Source organism: Sebastes fasciatus, chromosome 18 (genome assembly GCF_043250625.1).
Source record: "Sebastes fasciatus isolate fSebFas1 chromosome 18, fSebFas1.pri, whole genome shotgun sequence".
Taxonomy (NCBI): domain Eukaryota; kingdom Metazoa; phylum Chordata; class Actinopteri; order Perciformes; family Sebastidae; genus Sebastes; species Sebastes fasciatus.
In genome coordinates, this window is record NC_133812.1 from 23,814,714 (window position 1) to 23,839,144 (window position 24,431).

A 24,431-nucleotide genomic window follows, 5' to 3' on the forward strand; every position below is an offset into this window, starting at 1 on the left:
GATCTTTACTGCAGTATTTAACAACCAGTAAATAGTCATCCAATCACACACTCAGTTCTCCCATCAGAGATAAACATCACTAAAAAGTCTGTGTGTGTGGCAGAATGTGTGTGTGTGTACCTCTCCCCTAACCTCCATGTAATCCCCTGTAGTGTGAGTTTTTGTGTGTTTGTGTACGTGAAGGCATGTGTGATGTGTTTGTATAGTGTATGTGTATGGTGTCTAGATAGGGTGAGTGTGTGTGGGTGTGTGTGTGTGTGTGTGTGTGTCCCACTCCACTCAGTGTAATCTCACGATTCACTGGTTCAGAGAAAATCTCCCTCTTTCCAATAAACTCTCTATTTTTTCTGTCTTTCTCTCTCTGTCCAGCTCTCTCTCTCTCTGTCAACAATAAATGAAGTGAATGTTTGTCGTTCAAATGAAGCCTCTCGCCGCACTCCATCAGAAAACTCTACGGTTACCACGGAAACGGCAGTTTATCGCCGATGGCAACCGTTTCTGAGATGAAGGGCCTTTTATTAAAAAACGGGCTGCCACTCAACAATCGATTGCTAACTTGCTGGCTGACTGACTGACGGTGTCTGCTGCACCTACGTACCTCTGTTTTTTGAGTCACAGCGGGTGTCCTTCATGCTATTCTATTGTATTTTGATGTGTAGAAGACAGCCGATACATGGCGGATGAAGTCTACTGACTTTGATGGTCAACTGACATTTCCTCAAGCACCACCAGCAAGTTTTCACAGACAGTATCCAGAGAAATATCTCTATAACATGGACTGGCACATGCTTTTATACATTCATGGTTCACAAACGATGTGGCAACAACTATTGGATGGATTGCCTTGACGATTGCATTGAACTGTGATGCAACAGACAGATATTCCTGATTGCAGCACACCTATCTCATCTCTGTAAACATCACCATCTCATCTTCTTTATATGTGTAACCTGGCTTCCTGTTGACAGCCGCCAGGTAGGCTGCAAAAAACTAACATCATTGATTTTCTACTGGGCAGAAATCAAGTAAAAATGAGATTAACTTTAAGTATTTGAACAAGCCTCTAATTATCCATAGATAATGATTAATGAAGAACATGAAGCTCACAGCTTTGGCATAATGCAGAGTCAGTTGTAGGCAGCCAGCTGTCGAATGTGTTGTCTCAGCATGGAGGCTGGCACAGACAGTGTGTACAGCGAGTACAGCTTACAGGCAACCACTGGTTAGATCCAGGGATAACACATTAGAGACAACAGAGATCCAGACCACAAACTACTCTTTAAACTTGTACCATTTTTCCACCAAAATAAGTGCGTATATGCAGGTTTTTTAAAGCGATAGGCTCCTTTTCCATTGCCACTAGACTAGTAGCCTTTTCTGGGGGGTTTTCCTGGTATGTCACGTTCAATGTCACAAACCCGCCGTCTGGCACCGGAAGGGGTTAGTTAGTTCGCTTTTTTGTATCTGTTACTTATTCAGTCTCTCTTTCAAACTCTCAGACCAGAGTTGGTGATTGTTGGAACAGTAGAAAGACTAACTAAGACTGTTTTGATGAGTTCTATTTGTATGTTTTACTTCGATCAGCGAGCTAAAATGTGTGTTTCTGTAAATAGAGTTTGGTGGCTTTGAGGAGCACATAGAACGGCTGTTTCTGTTCACATCTAACGTCATCAATTAAGGGCTTATTTCAACCAAACTGTCGTGTTTGAATGAAGTGTGTTTCAATGTTGTCTGACTGGAATCTGGTGGCTTTGAGGAGAGCATATTCACTGTACGTTAATTAAGTTAAAAGTATAATAATTGTCCGAATTCCTGTTGATTTTATTTATTATATATTCACTTTAATGCACATCTCAAAGCATCGCACCAGAAAAGGGGCGAAAATGAGTGTATCCACCCAGCTGTCGTGTTTCCATCACTGCCAATAAATACCTGTGACTACTGCAGAGTCATTTGTCCCAGAAAATGAATGCCGATTGTAACATTTCCCACTGAAGGCAAAAGCCAAATGTTAGTGTGTGTTAGTGGGTTTTTGTCCACTGGGAAAGGGGCTTCATTGTTATATATTATCACCAGCGTTTTGGACAAGATGGAGCAGTATTTCATCCATCACTTTAGTTAATTAACATGTTTAATGGAATATGTTTATTTGAGACCAATAAGGCCATTTCTGTCTTTAAACATTTTTAAAAAACATGGGTGTTGCTTACTGTAGGCTCACTTGATCCTTTTTTGCCAAATACTTTTACCTACTTCTGTTAAACAATAACAGCGACAAGAGAGAAGTAAAACAATTAAGACATGTCCACTCACCCACATCCTGATGAGTCCTTGTGCCTCTGAGCAGGTGCGTGTCAGTCCGTAACAGTAACAGTTGCTGCATCCCTGCGGGTTTCGTACCGACAACCCAAACGTGTCTGGCTTACAGCGGTCACAGTTGTCTCCTTCCACATTCGCCTAAAATGAAAAAACACAGGCAAGCGCATATAGTTGAAGAACATTTTAACATTGTTTTAATAACAAAATTGATTTAGTGGACGGTGTTTAGTGGAGAAAGGAAGTCATGTGACAACTTTGAAAGCAGCTAAATCCACTCAGCTGATGATCAATATGTAGAACTTTGTAGAACTTGAGGCTGCGAACTAAAATCAATCTGAAAATACAATGACATGGGAAACATAATGCAACTTTAGAAAGCATCTAATCCTTTATTTTACTGCTTGAGGTCAGAAAGCAGATATTATAATAATTGGTTACTACTTTAAATTTGACTGTGTCACATATTTTAGCTGTTAAAATACATCCATCCTACGCTACACAGAAAATGTATTCTCCGTTAGTTGCGTTGGGATAGAAATAAGCATCTCACTGCACTGAAATGTTTACATTTAATAGGTAAATAAGCTGAGAGCTGACTGCTCTTAAGTGGGATTGTGGACAGGTCTGTATATTAAACCTTTCTCTCTCTCTGCTAAGAAAAGGCTCACAGTGCTGTCAACAAAACATCATCCAATTAATGTTGAGTTCTGTCCAAAAGTCCTGCAGGTTAGTGAGAAGAACAATGTGAAGGAACCTTTAGTACTCTTCATTATTAGCATGTGTTACATCAAAAGGAGGTCATTATGTTATTACTGGCAACTAATGTTTATCAATTTAGTCATCAAATATCTTTTTCAATTAATCTTTTTTTTGTTTAGATTATAATGTCTCACGACAACAGTTCAAAAAAACAAAGTTATTCAATATATGATCCCATAAAAGAGCGGAAAATCTTCACATTTGAGTGGCTAAAAATTGTGAATCTTAAGGATTTTTTTAATGATAAATGCCTTAAACAATTACTGAATTATCAGAATTGTTCTGTCAAACATTTCAACATAAGTTATTACATTATATACAATATCTGCAAGTTAAGAAGACGTAAAACATTGGGGCCACATTTAGATTTCGGCATCTTAAAGTCAAGTTTAAATGAAAAATGCCTTTTTAGCCCTTAAAGAACACACCCCCGGTCATATTGTGCACCTACTTAACAATATATGCAAAACACAAAAATACATTTCTTCATATTTTTATATCAAAATTCAATCTTTTCTTCCTGTAAAACAAAATATGATTTACGAGATTACATTAGCTATGCTAAGCTGCAACTTTTAGCGACAAGGTAGGTGTGTGTGACAGTCCTCTGTAGCTCCGTATCGCACTACAAGCCCGCCCACTTTCTTAGTCGTCCTATCAAAATCTAAATCTAAAGACGCTCTAACTTCCGTTTCACTGGGACTTTGAATTTTGCCTCTTTAATTTTAGATATATGTGATGCAACTAAAGCCATAAGGAAAAGCAGGTATGTCAAATACTTCCATAGATACAGAGATACATACAGACAGAGAGGCAGGTAACCAGCATGCAGCAGCAGAAACAACTGATGACACATCAAATGACTGTTTTGAGTGACAGGAAGTCAACCTCCTACCTGTTCAGAGTGAAGATGACACCATGTGATCTGACGCCTCGTTACAGGCCATGAATCAGGTGTGTACATCGATGTGCATGTGTGCACAAAATTTAGTTTCGGCATTTGTCGCTGTCTATGTGGGATAAGGAAGTGACAGCCAAGATGAAATGTGTCTCCAGTCTAGGTGTGCCACATATTGAATATGTGCATGTGTGTGTGTGTGAGAGAGAGCTGTGACAGCAGGCTACAGTATTGATGAGAGGCGTGCGTGTGAGATATATGATCAACTTGTCACAGTGAGGATGAGAGGTGTGAAATATATGTGTAATACAGTGTGTGTGTACATACAGTAGGTGAGTGAGTGTGTGTGTGTGTGTCAATACACCCAGTGATGGTATTTTTTTCAGCAATTTTCTATTTTGTTTAGTTTACAAATTTAATAGGGATTCATACTGTAGTGTGTGTGTGTGTGTGTGTGTGTGTGTGTGTGTGTGTGTGTGTGTGTGTGTGTGTGTGTGTGTGCGTGCGCATCATTACTGTCAAGGACAAGGTGGAAGAGAGGAGATGACATCCACACACACACATTTTCTTATTTCTAGACAACATACTGTAGAGGAAAAAACCCTATGTGCATATATATATGAATATGTGCATCCATCTATTTGTGCAGCAAAGTGAGGACGTCACGCAGAGATGGCCGTCTTACTCAGTTCTGTGACATTTACTGAAATAATCACACACTAACACACATATACTACAGAATACACACACACATGCTGAGACTCTCAATATATACAGATAGAGAAAAACACGTGCAGTCGGTTTTAAATCTACATTGACATTTAAAATATAATCCTTCAAATAGCAGGTTTTTCACAGTTTCTCACACATTCATTCGGACTTTAAGGTGACTTTCTGAAAAGTAAAAGTTGCTCGAGGAACATGATTTTTTTCAGATTACCTATCTCATGTACTACTGTCAGGATATACTGACCGTTTTATAAAAACAACTTTTTTTAATCATATTTGCTCCATTTCTACCCACTACAGCTTTAAAGGGACTGTTTGTAAGAATCAGAAATTGGTTGTAACAGCGACACCTGTGGCCGTTAAGTCAACGAAAGTCAGCGTCCTGTTGTTTGCGCTCGCCCGTGTGCACGCGCTACCTGAATGTGAGCGAGCATCCGTCAAAACAGTGAGGCGACACACGTCAGCTAAAACCACAATATCACTCTATATTTCAGCTGCTTGGCAGTAATGTTAGCTGACCAGACGAAGGTCTCTCCATGAATCACGGATGGGACGCCGACCCTGATTGATTTATACGTGTAAGAAGTTACAAACAGCCCCTTTAAAGGGACTATTTGTAACTTTCATAAATGCTTCTTAACCGCGACACCTGTGGCCGTGAAATCAACGAAAGTCAGCGTCGGGCTCGTGCTTGTGCTCGCTCTAAATGGACATGAACGAGCATCGTTCAAAACAGTGAGGCGACACACGTCAGCTAAAACCACAATATCACTCTATATTTCAGCTGCTTGGCAGTAATGTTAGCTGACCAGACGAAGGTCTCTCCATGAATCAATGCTGATGCTGTGTTTGCTTCTCCTGCCTCAGCGCAGGCTTCAGCAGCGGGGCTCTGCAGCGAGAAACTCGTCTCCCTCAGCCCGCAGCCGGAGTGAACAGGGAGACACCGGCACCCGGTCGGTAACGAGACGGTAACGTTTCTCTCTGCGGAGCCCCGTTACTTCCCAAGACACGGGAAACCTCTGTTGGTCTGGCTAACTCTTCTGCAGTGTGGAGTGAGCGCGCGTTCACGTCTAGAGGTGGAGCGAGTACGCGAGAACGCGCACGCTGTCTGAGGGAAGGCGAGCAGGCAGAGGAGACGAGACAGCGGCCACACGCGAGCACGCATATGCGAGCGTGCATGTGTGCCGACCCGCTACATTTATATGCTTAGAAAGTTACAAACAGTCCCTTTAAGTATGAATGATGAAAAAAATAAAAAATAAATACACAATACAGAGTATTTTATTAGAAGTCCCTAACAATAACAGGAAAACTCATCTCTGATGCTGCAATATTCACAGGAAATAATCTTCTCAAAATTCATCCAAATTGCTCGTTTTACATAAAGTTCTTGCAGTTCTTATGTTCACTATTTGGGTTAATTGTGCAGTGTATGAGTTGGTCTGTACTGTTACTTTTATGTATTGAATATAATATGAAATATTCATAAAATATGTCACTTAGTCAGGGGTCGTCAGTTTACTCAATGATAGAAAGGAAAAAAGTTGGTTTTACCTACTTGAAATAACATTTGCTTTATGAAAATTTCGACAATCTTTCCAGGCAACAAGTGAATTAAAATTGTGTGTTGGCCAGAAAAGACTAAAACGGGCCTGTTTACTTCAGGATTTTTGTAGTGTATCAAATTATCAACTATCTGGCCAAATGCTCGGACTGAAATGATGACCCCAGGCTCCCTGATCAATTTAATGAATTCTACTATAGTTTTGATAATAGTCTGCCTACAGTGGAAGAAGCCCCCCTGGTTCTACCCTTTATGATTGAGGAGCATGAGGTCAGGTGTGAACAGCAGGAAAGCTCCAGGCCCTGATCTTGTGTCCTCAGCGGTGTTAAAATGGTGCGCTGCTAAACTGACTTCTGTCTTGACTGGTATTTTTAATTGGTCTATCAACCAGTGTAGAGAACCAGCAGGCTTTAAATCTGCAGTAATAATACCTGCGCCTAAGAAGCCCACTGTTAGCCGTTTAAATGACTACAGGCCTGTTTACCTAAACTTCTGTTGTAATGAAAGTGTTTGAGCGTATGGTATGTAAACATCTGTCCACTGTTCCGCTAGATCCCAATCAGTTTGCGTACCGGGCCAATAGATCGCAGCATCTCTCCGTCTCCACTCCATCTAGAAGCGCCCGCCACCTCCGCTCGACTATACCTCAGCTTTTAATACTATCATCCCCACAAGGCTTCACAACAAACTTTTACAGCTGGGTTTCCACCAGTGCCTATGTCTCTGGGTGTTAAAATCAACAATCGTTTTTCAAACCCATTGACCATCAGCATAGGCTTGTCCTCTCACCACTGCTCAACTCATTACACATCAATGACTATTGACTTAGTTTGCTGATGATTCGACTCTGGTGGGACTGATTTCCTGTAATGGTGAGACAACATCATGTGGGAAGACCAAGTAAAAGTGTGCGTATCTTTGTGAGTGTTTGTTTTACCTTGCAGCTGCACTTTCCCGTCCGATCTGCGCAGGCGCACACTTCTCTTTCCAGGTCGCAGGTCTGGCTGTCCGATCCTGCGACGTTGCACTTGCACTGGGTGCACTGTGGGAAACATGGACACAGACAAGGCTGAGAAAGAAGCTACCAGAGTGTGTCACCAAAACTATTGAACTTCACTCCAAAATGAAAATGATGCCATTATCCTCTCACTCCCACGTCAGTCGAATCATCACTGAAGTTCAAAACCAAACTCAGAGTTTTTTTTCCCGTTGGATTGAAGCTAAGGAGTTCAAAAAGGGGCAACAAAAAAAGTTACCATAAAATTTCTGTGAACACTGACTCAACAGGTTCTTTTTATTCTGTTACCATGCTATTCAGGAAAAACTATTCACAATTCGTCTACCTTGAATACAGCTACACAATGGAGCAAATATCAAATCTGAAATATGATTGCGCCTGTATGAATGACCTTTACAGAGTCGAATTAAACAAAGCCTTCTGCCTTCAAGCTAAGACTTGAATGAAACTGAAAATGTGGCGGCCAGCAGTTTGGAGAAGCAGACAGGAGTTACCGCATGGGAGCAAATCAATGTACTGCTGTGGACGGGGCCGGCAGCAAAACATATTTTAGCCACCTAAAAGAAAGGCTGACCTAAAAAAAAAAAATCTATATCAGTTTAAGTGTACACTATATTTGGAATATTTTCATCGGTTTACCTTGCTGTGAGACAGCTATAGTCTATGTTTCCTACGGGGAACTGAGGCCGTTATCTATGCTCTCGCCAAAGCAACCAGACTCCATAAAATATTCTGCCAGACCTGTACACAGCCATACATTACTTTACTTCTGTGAGGTAACTCCTGTCTGTTTCTTGAAAACTGGGGGCGTGCTGACCGTGTTCTACTGTAGGTAATACACTGACTACACTAAGTACGTCATACAACCCCACTTCAAAGCACCTGAACTATCCCTTTAAGGTGAGCTGTTTCTTCAAAAATCTGTTTTGTAAAGCATTCTTGTGTCAGGGAGTATGTTTTATGTACAGCATGATGTTCATCTTTTTATTTAAAGTGAGGTACCTCTGTTGAAAAGTTTGTCTCTGGTGTAAAGATGACTTCAGAGCTAAATAAAACCACTGGTGTGACGACACTATTAGGCCTCTATCAACCAGGCAGGGAACACTTCCGTTTATTGAGGCTTTTTATGCTCATAAAATCCATAATAATAGCATTGTCATGTCTATGAAAAGCTCTCTCCCTTGTCCTAGTCGAGTCACACAGACTCTCAAACCCCCAATGATCGAATCCCATCAGATTCTCTCCAGTGCCTCCTCTCTTATCTCACTTTAAAAAAAATAAAAATAAAAGCCTGCTTTATGATAATAACATCAGATCATTCACCTGAGGGAAGTCTCTGTATCCAATCTGACATTCGTTGCACTTCTCTCCTCTGAAGGAGTCGCGACACATGCAGCAGCCTGTGTTGACGTTGCACTGCTGGGTCACCGAGCCGATCACGCTGCAACCGCACGCCTACACACACAAACACAAACACAAACACAAACACAAAGACAGAGATTATTCCTGTGCTCTTATTAGTCTGAACTTTATTCACACATTAGAACATCACACAGCTGTTATCTTCATCAAGTACAATGCAAACATTTGTCTTGTTGTCTTAGTGCAGACAACAGTCAACCTAGAGAACACAATAGTGTCAAATCAGTGTAGAGTTTTATTTGACTTCTATGAAGGTAAAAGATGAGTTCGCAGGTTAATGAAATCACTTTAAAAGCTCTACCTATTAGAGGGTAACATTGGTATTTTTCAACCCCGATTTTCTCATGTTTGAGTGTCCAAGTGACTAATGGGGTCAACAATTTTTTAAAACTGGTCCAGTATTGAGGGAGAACGCTGTAACCAGCAGCCGCTAAACAAGCTGTGAGGGCAAGTGAGCAGCGTCAACGTGCTTGTTTTTACCACTGACTGCTTCAGATTGTTATTATAAGTGTCTGACAACATTATGGAAAGAACCCTACAGAGAAATAAAACCTTTTTCTTACCTAATTCTTGATCTGGTGTGTTAGTTATTGTGTCCAAATCTGTGTCAAGGAGTAGTCTTGTTGTGAGATCTGAATATCCGTATACTCTGGCTGAAATAAATACGGGCGATCAAATTCAACCTCATCCATTATTGAAATCAACTAAATATTCAGCCGTGACATTGAAAATCGTTTAGATAACACTAAGCTACGCTTTCTGTACTCCAACACAACAAACTCTGCTTGTTTCCACCATGGATGTATTCTACTAATCCACCGTTGTCTTCCAGCAACACATCACCTCGCCAGATTTCACAACGAGACTTCTCCTTGAGCGAGACTCTTTCCATAATATCAGACACTTATAATAAAAATCTGAGCCTGTCATGACAAAAACAAGCACTTTTAGTGGACGTAAATGACGATGCCAGTTTGCCCCGATAGCACAATAGTGCAACCTGTGAGCAGCTGCAAAATATACCAAAGTAACCCTTTAACACCAAAAGTGCAGTTGTAGATGAACGTTCTTACTAAAAACGATCAATGAACAACATTGGATGTTATTACATTTAACAAATGTCTCAATCAAAGATGAAAACACCATAAAATCAGATAACTGTGTGTGTGCTGCGAGGCAAAAGCTGCAAAATCATAAGCTGAAAAGCTGTAAATGTTTATCTGGTAAAATAAGAACAACTTTGTTTGAATTAAGATCTTCAGTGTTGAGTTGTGTTCAGAGTTCAGATACCAGAACACTTAACCCAGAGCAACAGGCTTTCACTGTTGACTTTCACTGACATTTTATGTTGACATTTAATATGGCTTTTTGTGAACTGTTAAATATTATCTCTATGGAATCTTAAAAGAGTTAAATGTTTCACACTGTAGAATTTGCTGTGTGTATCTGGCTTGTTATTTCCTTAGTTGAACTTCACTGTTGTTGCATGTGTTGTACCTTTCTGCTTTGCTGTGTTTTACTTTGTTCTGTTGTCTCTTTATTTGGTGCCACTAACATCTGTTGCTTCCCTCTTTGTTGTCTTCATGTACCCTCCTGGATCAATCCGCTGTTAAACTGAGACTTACAGTACTTTCATGTTCAAGCCTCTAATTGCTAGCAGTCTATTGCTACTTCTAATAGTTTACTGTTTTTGCTGCATCGCGGCCCTTTGGTGAGATGGTTTCAGTGCAGAACAATTACTTTTCAAAACACTTTGAACAAAGTCGTGTTACGAAACAGAGAAGTACAGGAACTGGGGATGATAAAGGTGAAAAGAAAGAGGAAGTAATACAGAGAGAAGGCTTTCTAAACAAGCACTGTGATAATAGGAGGATAAGAGGAGAGAGAGGGAGCACACAGGGAGGAGTGGATGATGGAAAATAAGAAATTGGTAACCAGCTGAAATAGACTTAAACATGTGAAACTTGTGACTAAAACCGCGATACTCAAAGTGATTATATTAACCTTTACTATGCATGTATTGGGATAAGATAAGATGGTAATAAAACTGTGTTTATGTGGTAATTTGTTATTTAGAGTAGGATAATGAGTAAGCACAAACAGTCTATAGACGTGTTTCCATTCAATTGTGAAGTGAATTTTGAGCAAACTTTTGAAATGTCGCAAAAAAGAAAATGTGATGTACGAGAGAAAAAATGGAGAGAGATCTTCAGGAATTTGTTTCAATTAGGCAAGTTATAATTGTTCTTTCACGTCAGCTAGTGTTGGTCATGTTTCAGGCTGTCCAGAGACAAAGATGAGCATTTGCACGTTATGAGAATATCTGGGAAGACGCCGACTGCGGACACCGCTTATCAGTCATGTGAGTTAAATGTTCGCTACGTCAGAATTTATTTCACAAAGGCGTTTCCATAATCCATTAAAAAAACACATCAAGCGAGCGTAAAATCTTTCTATTAGGTTTTATCAAGCTTTTTATTGAAAGTTTTTCTAATGTGATACCTCAAAATGCGCATAAAAACACATTGATGGAAAATGCTTATGCTGATTAATATATAAATATATATATATATATATATGAGTATTTTGCCTCTAGTATTATGATAGAAATGGGTTCAAGGGTTCAAATAATTTTTGAATTTATGACTCAAAGCTTTTGTTTTTCATTGTCTTAAAAAAAAAAAGTGGAATAATCTCTTTCTTACAGAGTACTTTTGTGCCACCCCTCCAGTGTGTTTGCTACTGTAAGCCCCTCCACACGTTGCTACACATGTTAACAACTAACTGCTCTTTGTAAATCAGCCTACCTTGCATCCGGTGACGATATCATGGCCCCAGTGGTTGGGAGCGCAGCGGTCGCACCCCCCACCGATAGTGTTCGGAGGACAGATACACTGTCCCGTGTTAGCGTCGCAGTTATTCCCCACATGGCTGCACTGGCAGGCTGTAGGAGAGGAGAGAAAGTACCTTTTAAATGCTTTTGAATAAACTCTCAAGACAAATCAGTGTTTTACAAGCTGACTGTAATTTCTTTTTCAGTGATTTATTTCTTCTAGTTCTCAACAATAACACAGTTTTTCTTTCACGACATGACATGCTGACTAACAGTCTCCAAATTGAAACAAAGAACAACACGTCTGGGACGGAGAACAGGAAAGTGAACTTGCCACATTTTGTTGGAAACTTCGGAGGGAAACTGTGTGTTTCTAGTTGTACTGTGAATTCGTGAAATAGAGAAACATTGTCTTTATCTAGCTGTTATTACAAAATTATTAGATTGATACTGAGGTGAATGTTATGTGCATACTGAATTATATGGACTAGCCATCATTAAATAAACCCGTTTCAGTTATAGGAATTGATTGAGTTACTGCATAAAGATTGAGTTGTTTATAGAAACACCCACAATCCCCCAGTGTCATTCATTTCAATTTATTTCGCTACCAATTAACTCACTCAATTTCCACCATTCCCCAGAAAACACAATTGCACTCTCTTTCTCGTTCCGCACGCTGGTTGAATTGAAATGTTAACGCTCACGAAACGTGAAATCATCTTTACAGGAGGAGTTGCATTATTATGATAATATTTCAATCGATTTAATGATGTGAACTTTCCCGAAATTTAATGGAATGAACACCTGATTCATTCATGTAAATTGTTAATGAAAGTTATGTCTCGTCAGCTCGTCGTGGACCTAGCAGCCTGCAGCGTATTTGTATTCTGACAGGAAATTCCCTGGAACATTAAACACAGGCCAGCATAGTATTTCTGTAACCTGTGGTTGTGATCTTAAGATGAATCGAAGCAAATAACTCCCGGCCCTATCTTGTCTTTCTGATGCATGACTCATTACTCTTCTTCTTGGCTGCCAATAGTGGTTGGCATCAATAATAAAATTGCATAAGGAGATAATATGTGGGGAAAGCTATTCATAGTCGTACTTGGGGTGCGTGGATGCTTAATCCTCATTTTGGGCAGCACAAGTTTGCTGCACCTGCTGCCTGCGTTGCCAAGTTTTTAGGGCATTTGATTTAATAATTTGAACATATTCCCTTCTACTAATAATAATAGGCAATTAATAATGTATGTTCAGATGACGTAACACACCCTCAGGCAACGATAATGAAAATCCTCAGCTCTGGCAACAAACCACTAATAACAGCTAATGCTTTAAGATGATCACTTTCAGGCAATGACATTATGACGTCTTCATAATTTCTACAAGTCTGACTTTTATAAGACAGGTAGTTTGTGGTTTCTGCAGGAAACTGATGATATTTCAGACTGTACGGTGTAGGTGCAGACTTCATTACGTCCATGTGGAACTGGAACAGGAAGAAATGCCTAGACTGACAAAGTACTGTAGTTTTTAATACAACGCAGCACTCGTTTCACTAAAGCCAGCGGCTCACATTCATAACATGTTTTGTCATATTTTGCTCTGATGTTTCGTGTGAAAGATGTTTCGCTTCGGTCTGCTTGTGGGCAAAAGATCTTGCTTTTGCAATAATTATAAAACTGCCACCACGATGTGAATGAATGCAAGTGCATTTTTTTAATGGAATTGCTCTGCTGACTATTTGTGTAAACTTTAAATTAAAAAGAGAGAAGAGCAGAGCAGCAGTTTAATCAGAACAGCATTTTGTGATTGCTGACATTACTTTCATTGCAAATTACAGTATAAAAACAAATCCAAATGCTTTGATTTTGCCAACTTTTTAAAGAATCACTCCTCTCTCTCTACCCCGCCGCCGTCTATGCTTACGTGTGCAGCCGCCCTCCTGGAAGTTGAAGAATCCTCGTGAGCACCGGTCACATTTGGCTGCGTTGACGCCCGGCTGACAGCGACACTGACCGGTTTCATCGCAGTCAAACGACTTGGAGCCAAACGAGTTGCAGTGACACGGGACACACGCTCCACCGGTTTTAATGCCGTGAGTCTGAGCCTGGAGAAACACACACAAAGACAAATGGAGTTGAGAATAGGTAGTGGACTTAGGGTACAGAAAGACAAGTTGCAGACACACTCAAGCAACTCAGAAACAAGGGGGTTATAATACAATACTTGTTTCTGAAGATTGAACGAAAAAAAGAGTGAAAAAGTGATGGAATAAAGATTTTATATTTGTGATTTTCCATCTTTTCCATATTTTTCAGTCTTTTCGAGGTATTATTCTGGGAAATAGAGAATTTGTCTTCAGTTTAAAAGCAAACTAAAAACTGCATTAGGGATTTGAAAGCTTTCCTCCTTGTTGCTGCTAAGGAAAATAAAACACAATGCCATGCATGCTGCCTCTTCAGCTACAATATGCCAGCCAAGACAATTTCAACAAATCTTCTGAAATGTTGCCAGATAAAAAAATGTTTGAATGAGATAAAGTTCAGCTGAAAAATATAGATAAATAAAAATCTGCTTCCTGAATGCAGAATGCAGCTACCTCGGGAAAGAAAAATCATAAACATCCTGATTAGCCTAAAAAGAATGACATTTACAGAACCAATTCAGCAACAACAAACATCTCGAGTTACATAAAGAGGTGACATTTTCTAATGACGTCTCATCGGCACGTTGATATTAAAATGTGGTAAAGATCACTCATTATGTGTACGTTTCCCGACCGCTTACACTCAGCAACATCTTCAAATGGAGAAGTCTTTCACAGAAAAACACTGAAACAGCCGTGCTGGTAGAACAAAAACACACTTCCCTTTCCATGCAATGTTCAAAGAATTCGGGCCTCAAACCATCACATCCACAAACAAAGAGGGTTTAATGCTTGACACGCATGTAAAATGTGCTTTAAACCTGTTCCATGAATATCTAATATTTAAGTAAACACACCCATGCTGCGTAAAACACACCATGCAGCGTGTGTTACCCCTTGCTTAGGCCTGTACGCCCCCCTGGGGCAACCCCCTGTGCGGGAGGAGCCCCCCCATCTCTGCTGCACGGCTTCTATGGGAACGCGCTCCACCGGCCTCCGGGTCTCTCGCCTCTCGTAACCTTGGCGACGCAGGTCACAGCTTCGGCCCACAAAGCCGGGGCGACAGATGCAGCGGCCCTCGATGTCACAGCGCTGGGACATAGAGCCGTGAGGGCTGCAGCGACAGGGAATACAGTCCTGACGCTCAGCGTCCCACCAGCAGTTAGGCTGGACCAATCACAGCGCACAGGGGTGGAGGGGGAACCAATGAGAATGAGTGAGCGAATGACAAATAACAACAACAAACTGAAAGAATAAGTGAAAAAATTAAAAGTAGATTAAAAAAGAAACGTCTCTTCTGGTGAGATAAAAATCAGTCATCATCATCATAGTTTTATTATTACCTTAATAGTTAATAAAAGAACAAAAATACCAAAAATAGTTTACATTTTAAACAATGACAACCGTTTTTTGTGAAATAATAATATAATCTTTGTCCTACTGAGGCTACACATGTGTGGCTTTGCCTATCAGGGCCTGATAGCTGACATAGCAAAAACTGAGCTGCAGGAAAATGTCAAAATATGCATATCACAAATTGATTTCTGCAGGATACTGATGAGTAACAAGGACTTAAAAGGCCTCTATATTCCCATGGATGTCTCATATTACCTCATTTATAGTAGGGAACATAAATGAGCTTTTGACCTTCTGGCAGACCACATAGCTGGTTAACACATTTGATGTAAAGAAATGAGGAAAAATAAGGTGTAATACGAAGAAAAGCATTGTCACAATCGATGTAATTGGGGTTGACACACTCAAGACCACAGGTAGACCATTACACACATGATATTTCAAGATTACAATAAGAAGAAATAGTAGAATTGATGCCACCATGGGAAAAGAAATGACTAGAAAGTCTGCACAGGAGTGGCGCCAACACATATTTGCAATATCTGTAAAGATTATTGGCATCTGTCAAAATACTTACGATGCACTCGTCACACTGTCGTCCGACCACATTTTTTCTGCACTGGCACCGTCCAGTCTCCTTATTGCAGACCTCAGATATAGAGCCATTAGTATGACACTGACAGGCTGCAGAAGAGGAGGAGGAGAATAGAGGAAGAGGAGGAGGAGAGAAGAGAGAGCATATATCAATTATCATTTCCTAATGGCAGAATTTCTACATGAGTATATATAATAACACATTTTGGTTTAACAACAACAGAAGTTGGCGAGTGTGTTTACTTCACTCTGCAGTCGGCTGGATGAGCTCAGATCCTGCTTAAGGTCTTCTTCAGGATTAGCTGTCGATATGCATTTTAATATCCTTCTGACTGCACTTTAGAGAAAATCTTCTCTTATTCAAATAGATTCTTCAGTCTAGTGGGCTGATTTAGTTTTGCCAGATTATATTTTGTATATTAAAAACACACAAGTGTGAGCCTAAATGACAAAACAACGCTGCGACAGAGGACAACATCACATTTTCAATTATTTGAGAATGTAGATTTGTCTTGTTGGCTCTGAAGGAAATTGTGCCATTGAGAGACTGCACAGGTGTGCACAGGAAAAACAAAAAGCAGAGCTTGTGAGTCCTGCGTCCAAACAAAACTGCAATCACCAAGATTGAACCGCCTTCAATTGAACCAAACACAACAATAGCCACAAAATTTGAATTAGGTACAGTTCAGCTGAAATGAATGCAGCCTGAATGCACAATGTGGCTAACTCATGAATATCATGATTTGCCTAAAAAATACATTTACAACACCAATCCAGCAACAACAAACATGTAAATATCATCCAGATATTCAGGTCTTAAATGTTCACTGATGTGTAAATCCACACTTTGGTTAAGAAAGAAAACATTTTAATTTAGGGCCCCCAAAGTGCGACGATGAAGATGCAATACAATACAGTGGAGAAAGCACTACTAGAATCTGACTAATTAAACACAGAGCAGATGCTCCTGATGATGGCTGGGAAAAATAATGTCAACAAGAAAGGGAACAGATTCAACGTGAACTGTGTTGAGTAATCTAAAAAAAAAATAAACCCTGTTTTGGGGTGTCCCCCATGTCTCAGGGGTTAAGATGCTGACCGTTAACCACAATGTCTCGAGTTCAAGTCCATTTGTTGCAAAGACAAAAAAACACCCACAACCCATAACACCCTAAAATTTACCCTGTTTTCTCTGATTAAAATCTGGTGTTCAGTGCCAACACTGACCTAAAATACTTGCCGTGAATATAACAAATAAAAACAGGGATTTATTCATCTTATATCGTGCCTTTTAGTGGATCCCTTTTGGATCATAACATATCAGTTGTATGAAATTAATCTGCAGATGCTGCGGTTAAAAATGAGACCAAACATTTCTATGGATGTCAGTTTTTGAGCCATGACAAACGCCAAAATGTGGCCTGCAGCAGACTGGGTACAGCTTGTTTTTAAGCCTAGCTGATTGCCAGAAATTAGTCTGCTACAGAAGCAGTTGCAGTCCCTTACCGGCCGGTTAATGACGGTATGAAACAGTCAATAAAGTAGTTTTTAAAAAAAATGTGAATCACCGCGACCACAAGAGGTCCTTGAGCATACAGTCATAGACGAGCACAAAAACTATCAGGCTGATGGGTCCAGAAGTGTGCGCGATTAGCCGTGGACAGACAGACAGATGCACACACACACACACACACACACACAATCGAACGCATGATCTCCCCACACCTGGCGGAGATAATGAAGGACGCACTACTTGGATCTGACAGATGCACATGGCAGCTGAAAAACTGTCCACTAAAAAGACAAGGTCACAAAACAAACACTTATTGAACTAGTCTTCAACATCAAAACAAAGCAGTTTGAATGTTTGGAGGAGCTCATTCGCTTTGGTAATGACAGTATATTCACTGAAACTTCATAAATCATAACAAGATTCTCGTCTCTGCCTCGTGCCTCATTTCTCTGACATTGAATTCACGGCCTTTGTCATTGTGCGTGCAGATTTGATTCTTCCACATACGACCTTTCAAATCTCTATCTGTGATACTTCAACTTTATTTAACTTGTTTAAATCCTACGGGAAGAGGAGGGAAAAAAAAAGACACACCCACACACGCCAATCAGCCCCTTAGATATACAATTAAAAGCTCGAACATCACAGCTCCCATCTGGTGGATGGGCTGTCAGAAGCATACACACATATATGCACAAAAAAAAAAAAACACCTTTCTCAAGAAATAAGTAGCACACATCACATCACGTAGACACACGTGTACTAGTTTTACCTCCTGCCATTCTCTGCTGTTAGATGTAAAAGAGACAGACGGACAGACCTGAGTGTGGGACGGGAAAGTGAGAGAGACAACAGATGTCCACACACAGAAATATGCAGAAACACACATACGGTAAAAACATACATTGATTTCTGCTTCACACACGATTGTAGAGAGGCACGCATGCCCTCCCACACACACACATGCGTGGGTGTACATACACCCACGCCTGATTAAACATACAAGAAAACATGCACATATACGTCTCTGTTTCACACGCACACTCTCACACAGTCTCTCACCCCCCTAGCTTCACCCTTCGGGGACCATCTGGACTCCGTTCTGTCAGTCGCCACAATGCGAGCCTTGTTGTGGGATAAAATGTTGCTTTTTGTTGTGTTTTTTATTTCTTTATTTGCAGCGCTGGCCTTGATGGTGAAGATGACATTTTATTTTGCCACTTGAAATATATTATTTTCTGTTACCAAGCAATCCACAATCTGTTGTATAAACAAACTACAGGAGAAGCTATTGTGCATCTATACTATGTCATTAGCACTACAATGGTGCGTCGGTGAGAAGTGGAGGCGCTATACAATCATTTAGGTAGTCATACAGAACTGAACAATAGCAAATTGAGTCCACACTCAAAATGTCTGTTAAAAGCATGCTGATGAGATGTTGGTGTTCAGAGGCCTTGAGGGGAAAATAACAGACAGAATGTTGTGCAATAAAACAATAATTACAAGCTTGACATATGTTTGCTTGGCCGCTGTATGAAGGTAAATATGTTGCAAAATGAGAGAGCATGTAGACATGATGTGAGAACTTGTTGAAATTGTATGTTTAAATCTTCCGAGGCGTTTTAAATAAGGTTTTAGCAAAGATGCATGTGTTTGGGAAGTAGTGAGCATCCGACTGGATAAAATGAGACTTAGATTATAGAGCAGCACGAGTTGTGTGAAAGTTTGTAAACGGTATGTCTTCATATAGTTTTGCTGTTGTTAAACGTGGCCCCCATTTACTGAAATTCATCAAGACTTTTCTCTGTTATTTGATTCATCTGTTCACCGTGGAGGCATGCGAGAAAAACAACTTCAAGAATTCAAGGTAAAAGGAAAAAAGTTGTTGCTTTTTCGCTGTGCAATATTCACGTTCTGTGTGAAAGTGCTCAAAGACAAAAACAGCAGTTTGAAAATATATATTGACATTAATTAATTGTTAAAAAGTAATGTTATAATAATGTTAAAAAAGTGCCACCATGTAGACAAGTGTATAAGGATGTCTAATTGCTCGACATACATTAAAATTAAGAAAAATGTACTTTGTCTTAATGAAATTTGTTTGTTTCCTCAGACTGAACTACTTCCTGTTTACTGTCAGCAATGACAAGAAAAGTGGAAATGCTGACTGCAGAATTCATCTAAGGTATCATCATAAAAAGATGAGTATGTAATGTAAATGACACTTACACACTGTGATTAAAAAAAAGAGGTTGTGATTGTTTTGCTTCTCTAAAAGCTGCCTTTATTTGGGATTTCCAGCGAGATATTGTTGGTTCAGACTCTTTCCTTTTTAATTGTATTTTACTACTTTTTTGGGGCCGACTGTACCAGTCCAGTAAAAAGCCTCAGCACAGACTGGACCAGACAGTCCATTAAGAGAGGTAAAGTAGAGTTGTGAGGTTTCTCAACGATCCCCTAAGAGTTTATTGATCGACCGTATGAAGCATCTATGAAACATTCATTAAGTGTCGGACACACAGGAAGCATAATTACATTATTGAATTACTACACATCCACTTTGTTCCAGTGATTGGACAAATGTGTGACAGTGCAATTCACACGTCTTTACAACAACTAGCCAACGACTTTTCCCCGTGTGAGAAATGGTCAGATGAGGTGGAGGGGGAGGAGGATTATTCCTTGCATTTATTCCTCAAGCAAATTGCTTTGTGGTCAAGTTGGCTCGCAAAAATCAAACTATTTTCCATTTGGACTGAATTAAACTGAACCGCTATTAGTGGGAGACACAGAACGGCTGCAGCAAAAATGTCCGCAGATGGGAACTCTGACATGAAAAGAAAAAGTAAAGGATTTTCACAGTCTAATAGTGCACAAATGGACTGAACTCTCCTGCTCCACTCAATAAAATTCATTAAGACTGGGAGCGATAGGCAGACAGAGGGAGAGAGATAGACTGACAGAGGCAGAGTTGTTGTGTTTTAATAATTCCTGGTGGTCATTCGTACAGGATCAATAACAACCCTCCAGCTCCAAGACACGAGCAGCCGATCAGCACTGTAGGAGAGCAATAGATCAGGCTGATTAATCAATAACCATTTAGCTGGGTGGAGAGGGGAAACAACTACAGAACAATGAACTATCAAATGCACATTAATACCCTCTGTCAGCCTGTCTGCCTGCCTCTGTGCCCGTCTGAGGGTTTTATCTGTCTATTTATCGGCCCTGCCTGCCTGTCTGTCTCTTGCTGAGGTGTCTCTCTGTTTGTCTGTCTCGCTGCCTGTGCCTCTGTTTTCATCAACAGCACAGGTTTTTAATGAAGATCTTCACAAACAAGCGCCATCTGTACGTCTGTATTCGCTGCCATCTCTCTCTTCCTCTCTTGTTCAGTCTCTTTACAGGTATATTTTTTTTTATTCTCACTCTTAAACACAGCTGGTAGTCAGTGGGCCGCTCCGACATCACACCTCCTACTAGCACAGCTGCTTGCCGATGCAGTCACACACACACACACGCACACACACACACACACTCCAGATGGTGCATCTACTCAGTGTTTTAGTAAGAGGATTAAAGGTATCATTTAGCTAAAATTGAGTTTCATAGAGGAAATACCACTGTTCAGTGTAACGCTCCTGCTGAGACACTGAAGCTGCAAAATTGGCTTTTTAATATTGATTTTTTTTTCAGTAGAGGAAGTTATTCCCTCTTAAAGTCCTAATGTGTAGGATTGTTTTTTTTATCTGATTACAGCATCTTTAAAAATCATTCTGATGGCAAACTGTTCATAGAAAATCTCAAGACAAAATCAATACGTTGCTTTTAGCCAATTCATTCTCTGTGTCCCAGTATCGGCTGTCTGATATGTCCTATAATCACTTTAAATAACATTATGACAGCGATACTAAAACCTCATAATATAGTAAAAATATGTATTTTGGGAATGCACAATAAGGTACCATCATCCTGGACTTTAAAGCGAGTCTGTAACTTTAGCTAAACAGCGGCCACGTGGCCACATAAGTGGAAATTATGCCGCAATTTAACTGCATGGTACAACACGGCTCTACTCAACTTTTTTGGTTTTCCATTAGCAAAAGTTGTGGATAGCACCTGGTGCCTTTTTTGGTACCCCCTCGGTCAATGTTCCAAGCAAACTGAGCCGATACTAGAAGGTGAAGTTAAAACTGGGGCTGTCAATCGATTGAAATATTTAATCACGATTAATCGCATGATTGTCCATGACTAATCGCGATTAATCATATCATTATTTATCTGTTCAAAATGTACCTTAAAGGGAGATTTGACAAATATTTAATACTCTTATCAACATGGGAGTGGAAAAATATGCTGCTTTATGCAAATATATGTGTATAGTTATTATTGGAAATCAATTAACAACACAAAACAATGACAAATATTGTCCAGAAACCCTCACAGGTACTGCATTTAGCATAAAGCAATATGCTCAAATCACAACATGTTAAACTGCAGCCCAACAGGCAACAACAGCTGTCAGTGTGTCAGTGTGCTGACTTGACTATGACTTGCCCCAAACTGCATGTGATTATCATAAAGTGGGCATGTCTGTAAAGGGGAGACTCGTGGGTACCCATAGAACCTGTTTTCATTCACATATCTCAGAGGTCAGAGGTCAAGGGACCGCTTTAAAAACAAACCAAACAAATTAAAGCTACTGATAGATGTATAACATGTATTTGTTTATTTCTTTAGTTTTGACGCTTGTTGTAGGTCAGTTTACTCACCTTGGCAGTTCTTTGCTGTGATGGCATCTCCATAGTAACCGTCAGCGCAACTGTCGCAGGTTCCGCCGCCATAACCTTGACGACAGCGCAGACACTGGCCCGTGATTGCATCACAGCTCCCAGGTATGGATAGGTCCAGGTTGCTGTGGCAATCGCAGGGCTGACAATATCCCCCCGGCACAGAAGGCTGGCCGTAGTATCCGTTGGAACATCTAGAAGGCAGCGGAGAGACACAGAAACAGTGAGATTAATAATGCTGGTTAATATGGGATGTACTGTAAACAAGATTTGGTAAATCAACTTCCCAGTATGAACACTTGAATCGCCCTTATTTAAATCATTAGGTCCTAAAAGTTGTAAAATGCACTAATAGCTGAATCCAGAGTTATTTCCCTTCCTCCGTTCATGTGAATGAGACCCAGACCGAGGCTGGAGCGAGGGCTGGGAGGCGGAGTTAAAGGAAACGCTACTGCGCCTCCTCTATGGGCCCAATGGACGCAGATGGTCGCTGGATGATCCGGGTACTTTATCACTCGGCAATCGAGCCATTTTGGCTTCATGCGCCACTTAGCAACTTTCATAGGAGTGAACGGGAGCCCGTCTACGATGCTGTATGCAATTCTCTTTACACATCCATGGTGTGACATCTTTGTTATTGTACTTTTGCGCATGTGGGCCAGTTCTAATCTGCCCCATTGAGAATGACTGGGCTGAAACCGATTGCACAAACTTTCCATCCAAACATCTCCTTTTTCCACAAACAAAAATGTATGCCATGAAGATAATCTGAAAGATGCTATAATCACAGAAACAATTATACACATAGGGGCTTTAAAGAACCTCAACAATCGATCACCATCCCATCTGGTGTGCTTTCAAGTTGCAGCAACAAGACGTCATCCTGTTATTCTCTTTCTCAGAATACAATTTGAGTTTGGAGATAATACTGCATCATCTTCTTGAAAGAGCGGGTAGTGCTGTAATATCTCCTGAAAATACAGCTTTGCTCTGCTTTCATGTGGCAAATAATACTTGAAAACGCAGTTTCAAGCTTTCAGGTCTGCAAGAATATACGCGGAGGCTCACCTCGTCTTCTTTCTTTTGTATCTAACAACTACAGAACAAACAACTCTCTGATATCAGCAGGTAAATATTAGCACAATATTGTTTACCTCCGCTTCCAGCTTGTATGACAAGAACATGCTGATCTCCAGATACAAGATCACTAATGACAGCAGGTCTCATCCCACAAGAGCTGACAACTAATATCCAATCAGGAAATAAACAAGCAATAAAGCTCATCTAGCAGAGTCCACAGGAATCATCAGCATCGGTGTGTCTTTGACCAGCGAGGCTGCTCGGCTGAAGGCTGTTGTATAATTCATATTTAACACTCACATCACATACAGACACACATTACTTCATAAATATACACACAAAAGAGCTGGAGGGCAGCAGAGCCAAACCAAACATCAACAGATATGAAATGAAAGTTTAAAGAAAAAATAAGCTTTACCAGAGATTTAAAAAAAATGGAGATTTGATGTCTTCAGGCAGTTTGTTCCAAATCAGGTTATTTGCAGCAGACTGTCCAAGTTTTACCCATAAAAAATATGTATATTACTGAATTACTGTTATAAACCTGGAGCAAGAAACATCTACTGTACATGCTACTGCTGCTAATAACAATTTAATCTGCAGAAATGTATGACTGATGTCTTTGGAGCTGCAACATTTAATCGATTAGTTGTCAACTATTGAATTAATCTCCAAATATTTTAATTAATCGTTTTATATGAACAAAAAAAAAAAGAAAATTCTCTGATTCCAGCTTCTTAAATGTGAATATTTTCTGGTTTCTTTACTCCTCTATGACAGTAAACTGAATATCTTTGAGTTGTGGATAAAACAAGACATTTGAGGACGTCATCTTGGGCTTTGGGAAACACTGATCAACATGTTTGACCATTTTCTGATATTTTATAGACCAAACATAAAATAATTAACAGATTAATAGACAATAAATATAATCGGTAGTTGCAGCCCTAGATGTCTTTTGATTTGTTTGGTTTGTTTTTAAAGCGGTCCCTTGACCTCTGACCTCTGAGATATGTGAATGAAAACAGGTTCTATGGGTACCCACGAGTCTCCCCTTTACAGACATGCCCACTTTATGATAATCACATGCAGTTTGGGGCAAGACATAGTCAAGTCAGCACACTGACACACTGACAGCTGTTGTTGTCTGTTTGGCTGCAGTTTGCCATGTTATGATTTGAGCATATTGTTTTATGCTAAATGCAGTACCTGTGAGGGTTTCTGGACAATATCTGTCATTGTTTTGTGTTGTTAATTGATTTCCAATGATAAATATATACATACATTTGCATAAAGTAGCATATTTGCCCCGTCCCATGTTGACAAATCTCCCTTTAAGGTACATTTTGAATAGATAAAAAATGTGTGATTAATCACGGTTAACTATGGACAATCATGCGATTA

The 24,431-nt window shown here is 40.1% G+C and overlaps 1 protein-coding gene across 2 annotated transcripts in view; it reads right to left on the reverse strand.

Annotated features, from left to right (window-relative positions):
- Positions 1-24,431, reverse strand: part of lama2 (laminin, alpha 2) — a 222,502-nt gene that overhangs the window by 84,453 nt on the left and 113,618 nt on the right. For both annotated transcript variants that reach the window (XM_074615044.1, XM_074615046.1), the window contains exons 21-27: positions 21,930-22,141; positions 15,631-15,737; positions 13,478-13,658; positions 11,517-11,653; positions 8,611-8,742; positions 7,207-7,311; positions 2,314-2,457 (exon numbers count right to left, since the gene is read on the reverse strand). In XM_074615044.1, the coding sequence (XP_074471145.1) occupies positions 2,314-2,457; positions 7,207-7,311; positions 8,611-8,742; positions 11,517-11,653; positions 13,478-13,658; positions 15,631-15,737; positions 21,930-22,141 (1,018 nt within the window). The remainder of the gene's footprint in view (positions 1-2,313; positions 2,458-7,206; positions 7,312-8,610; positions 8,743-11,516; positions 11,654-13,477; positions 13,659-15,630; positions 15,738-21,929; positions 22,142-24,431) is intronic.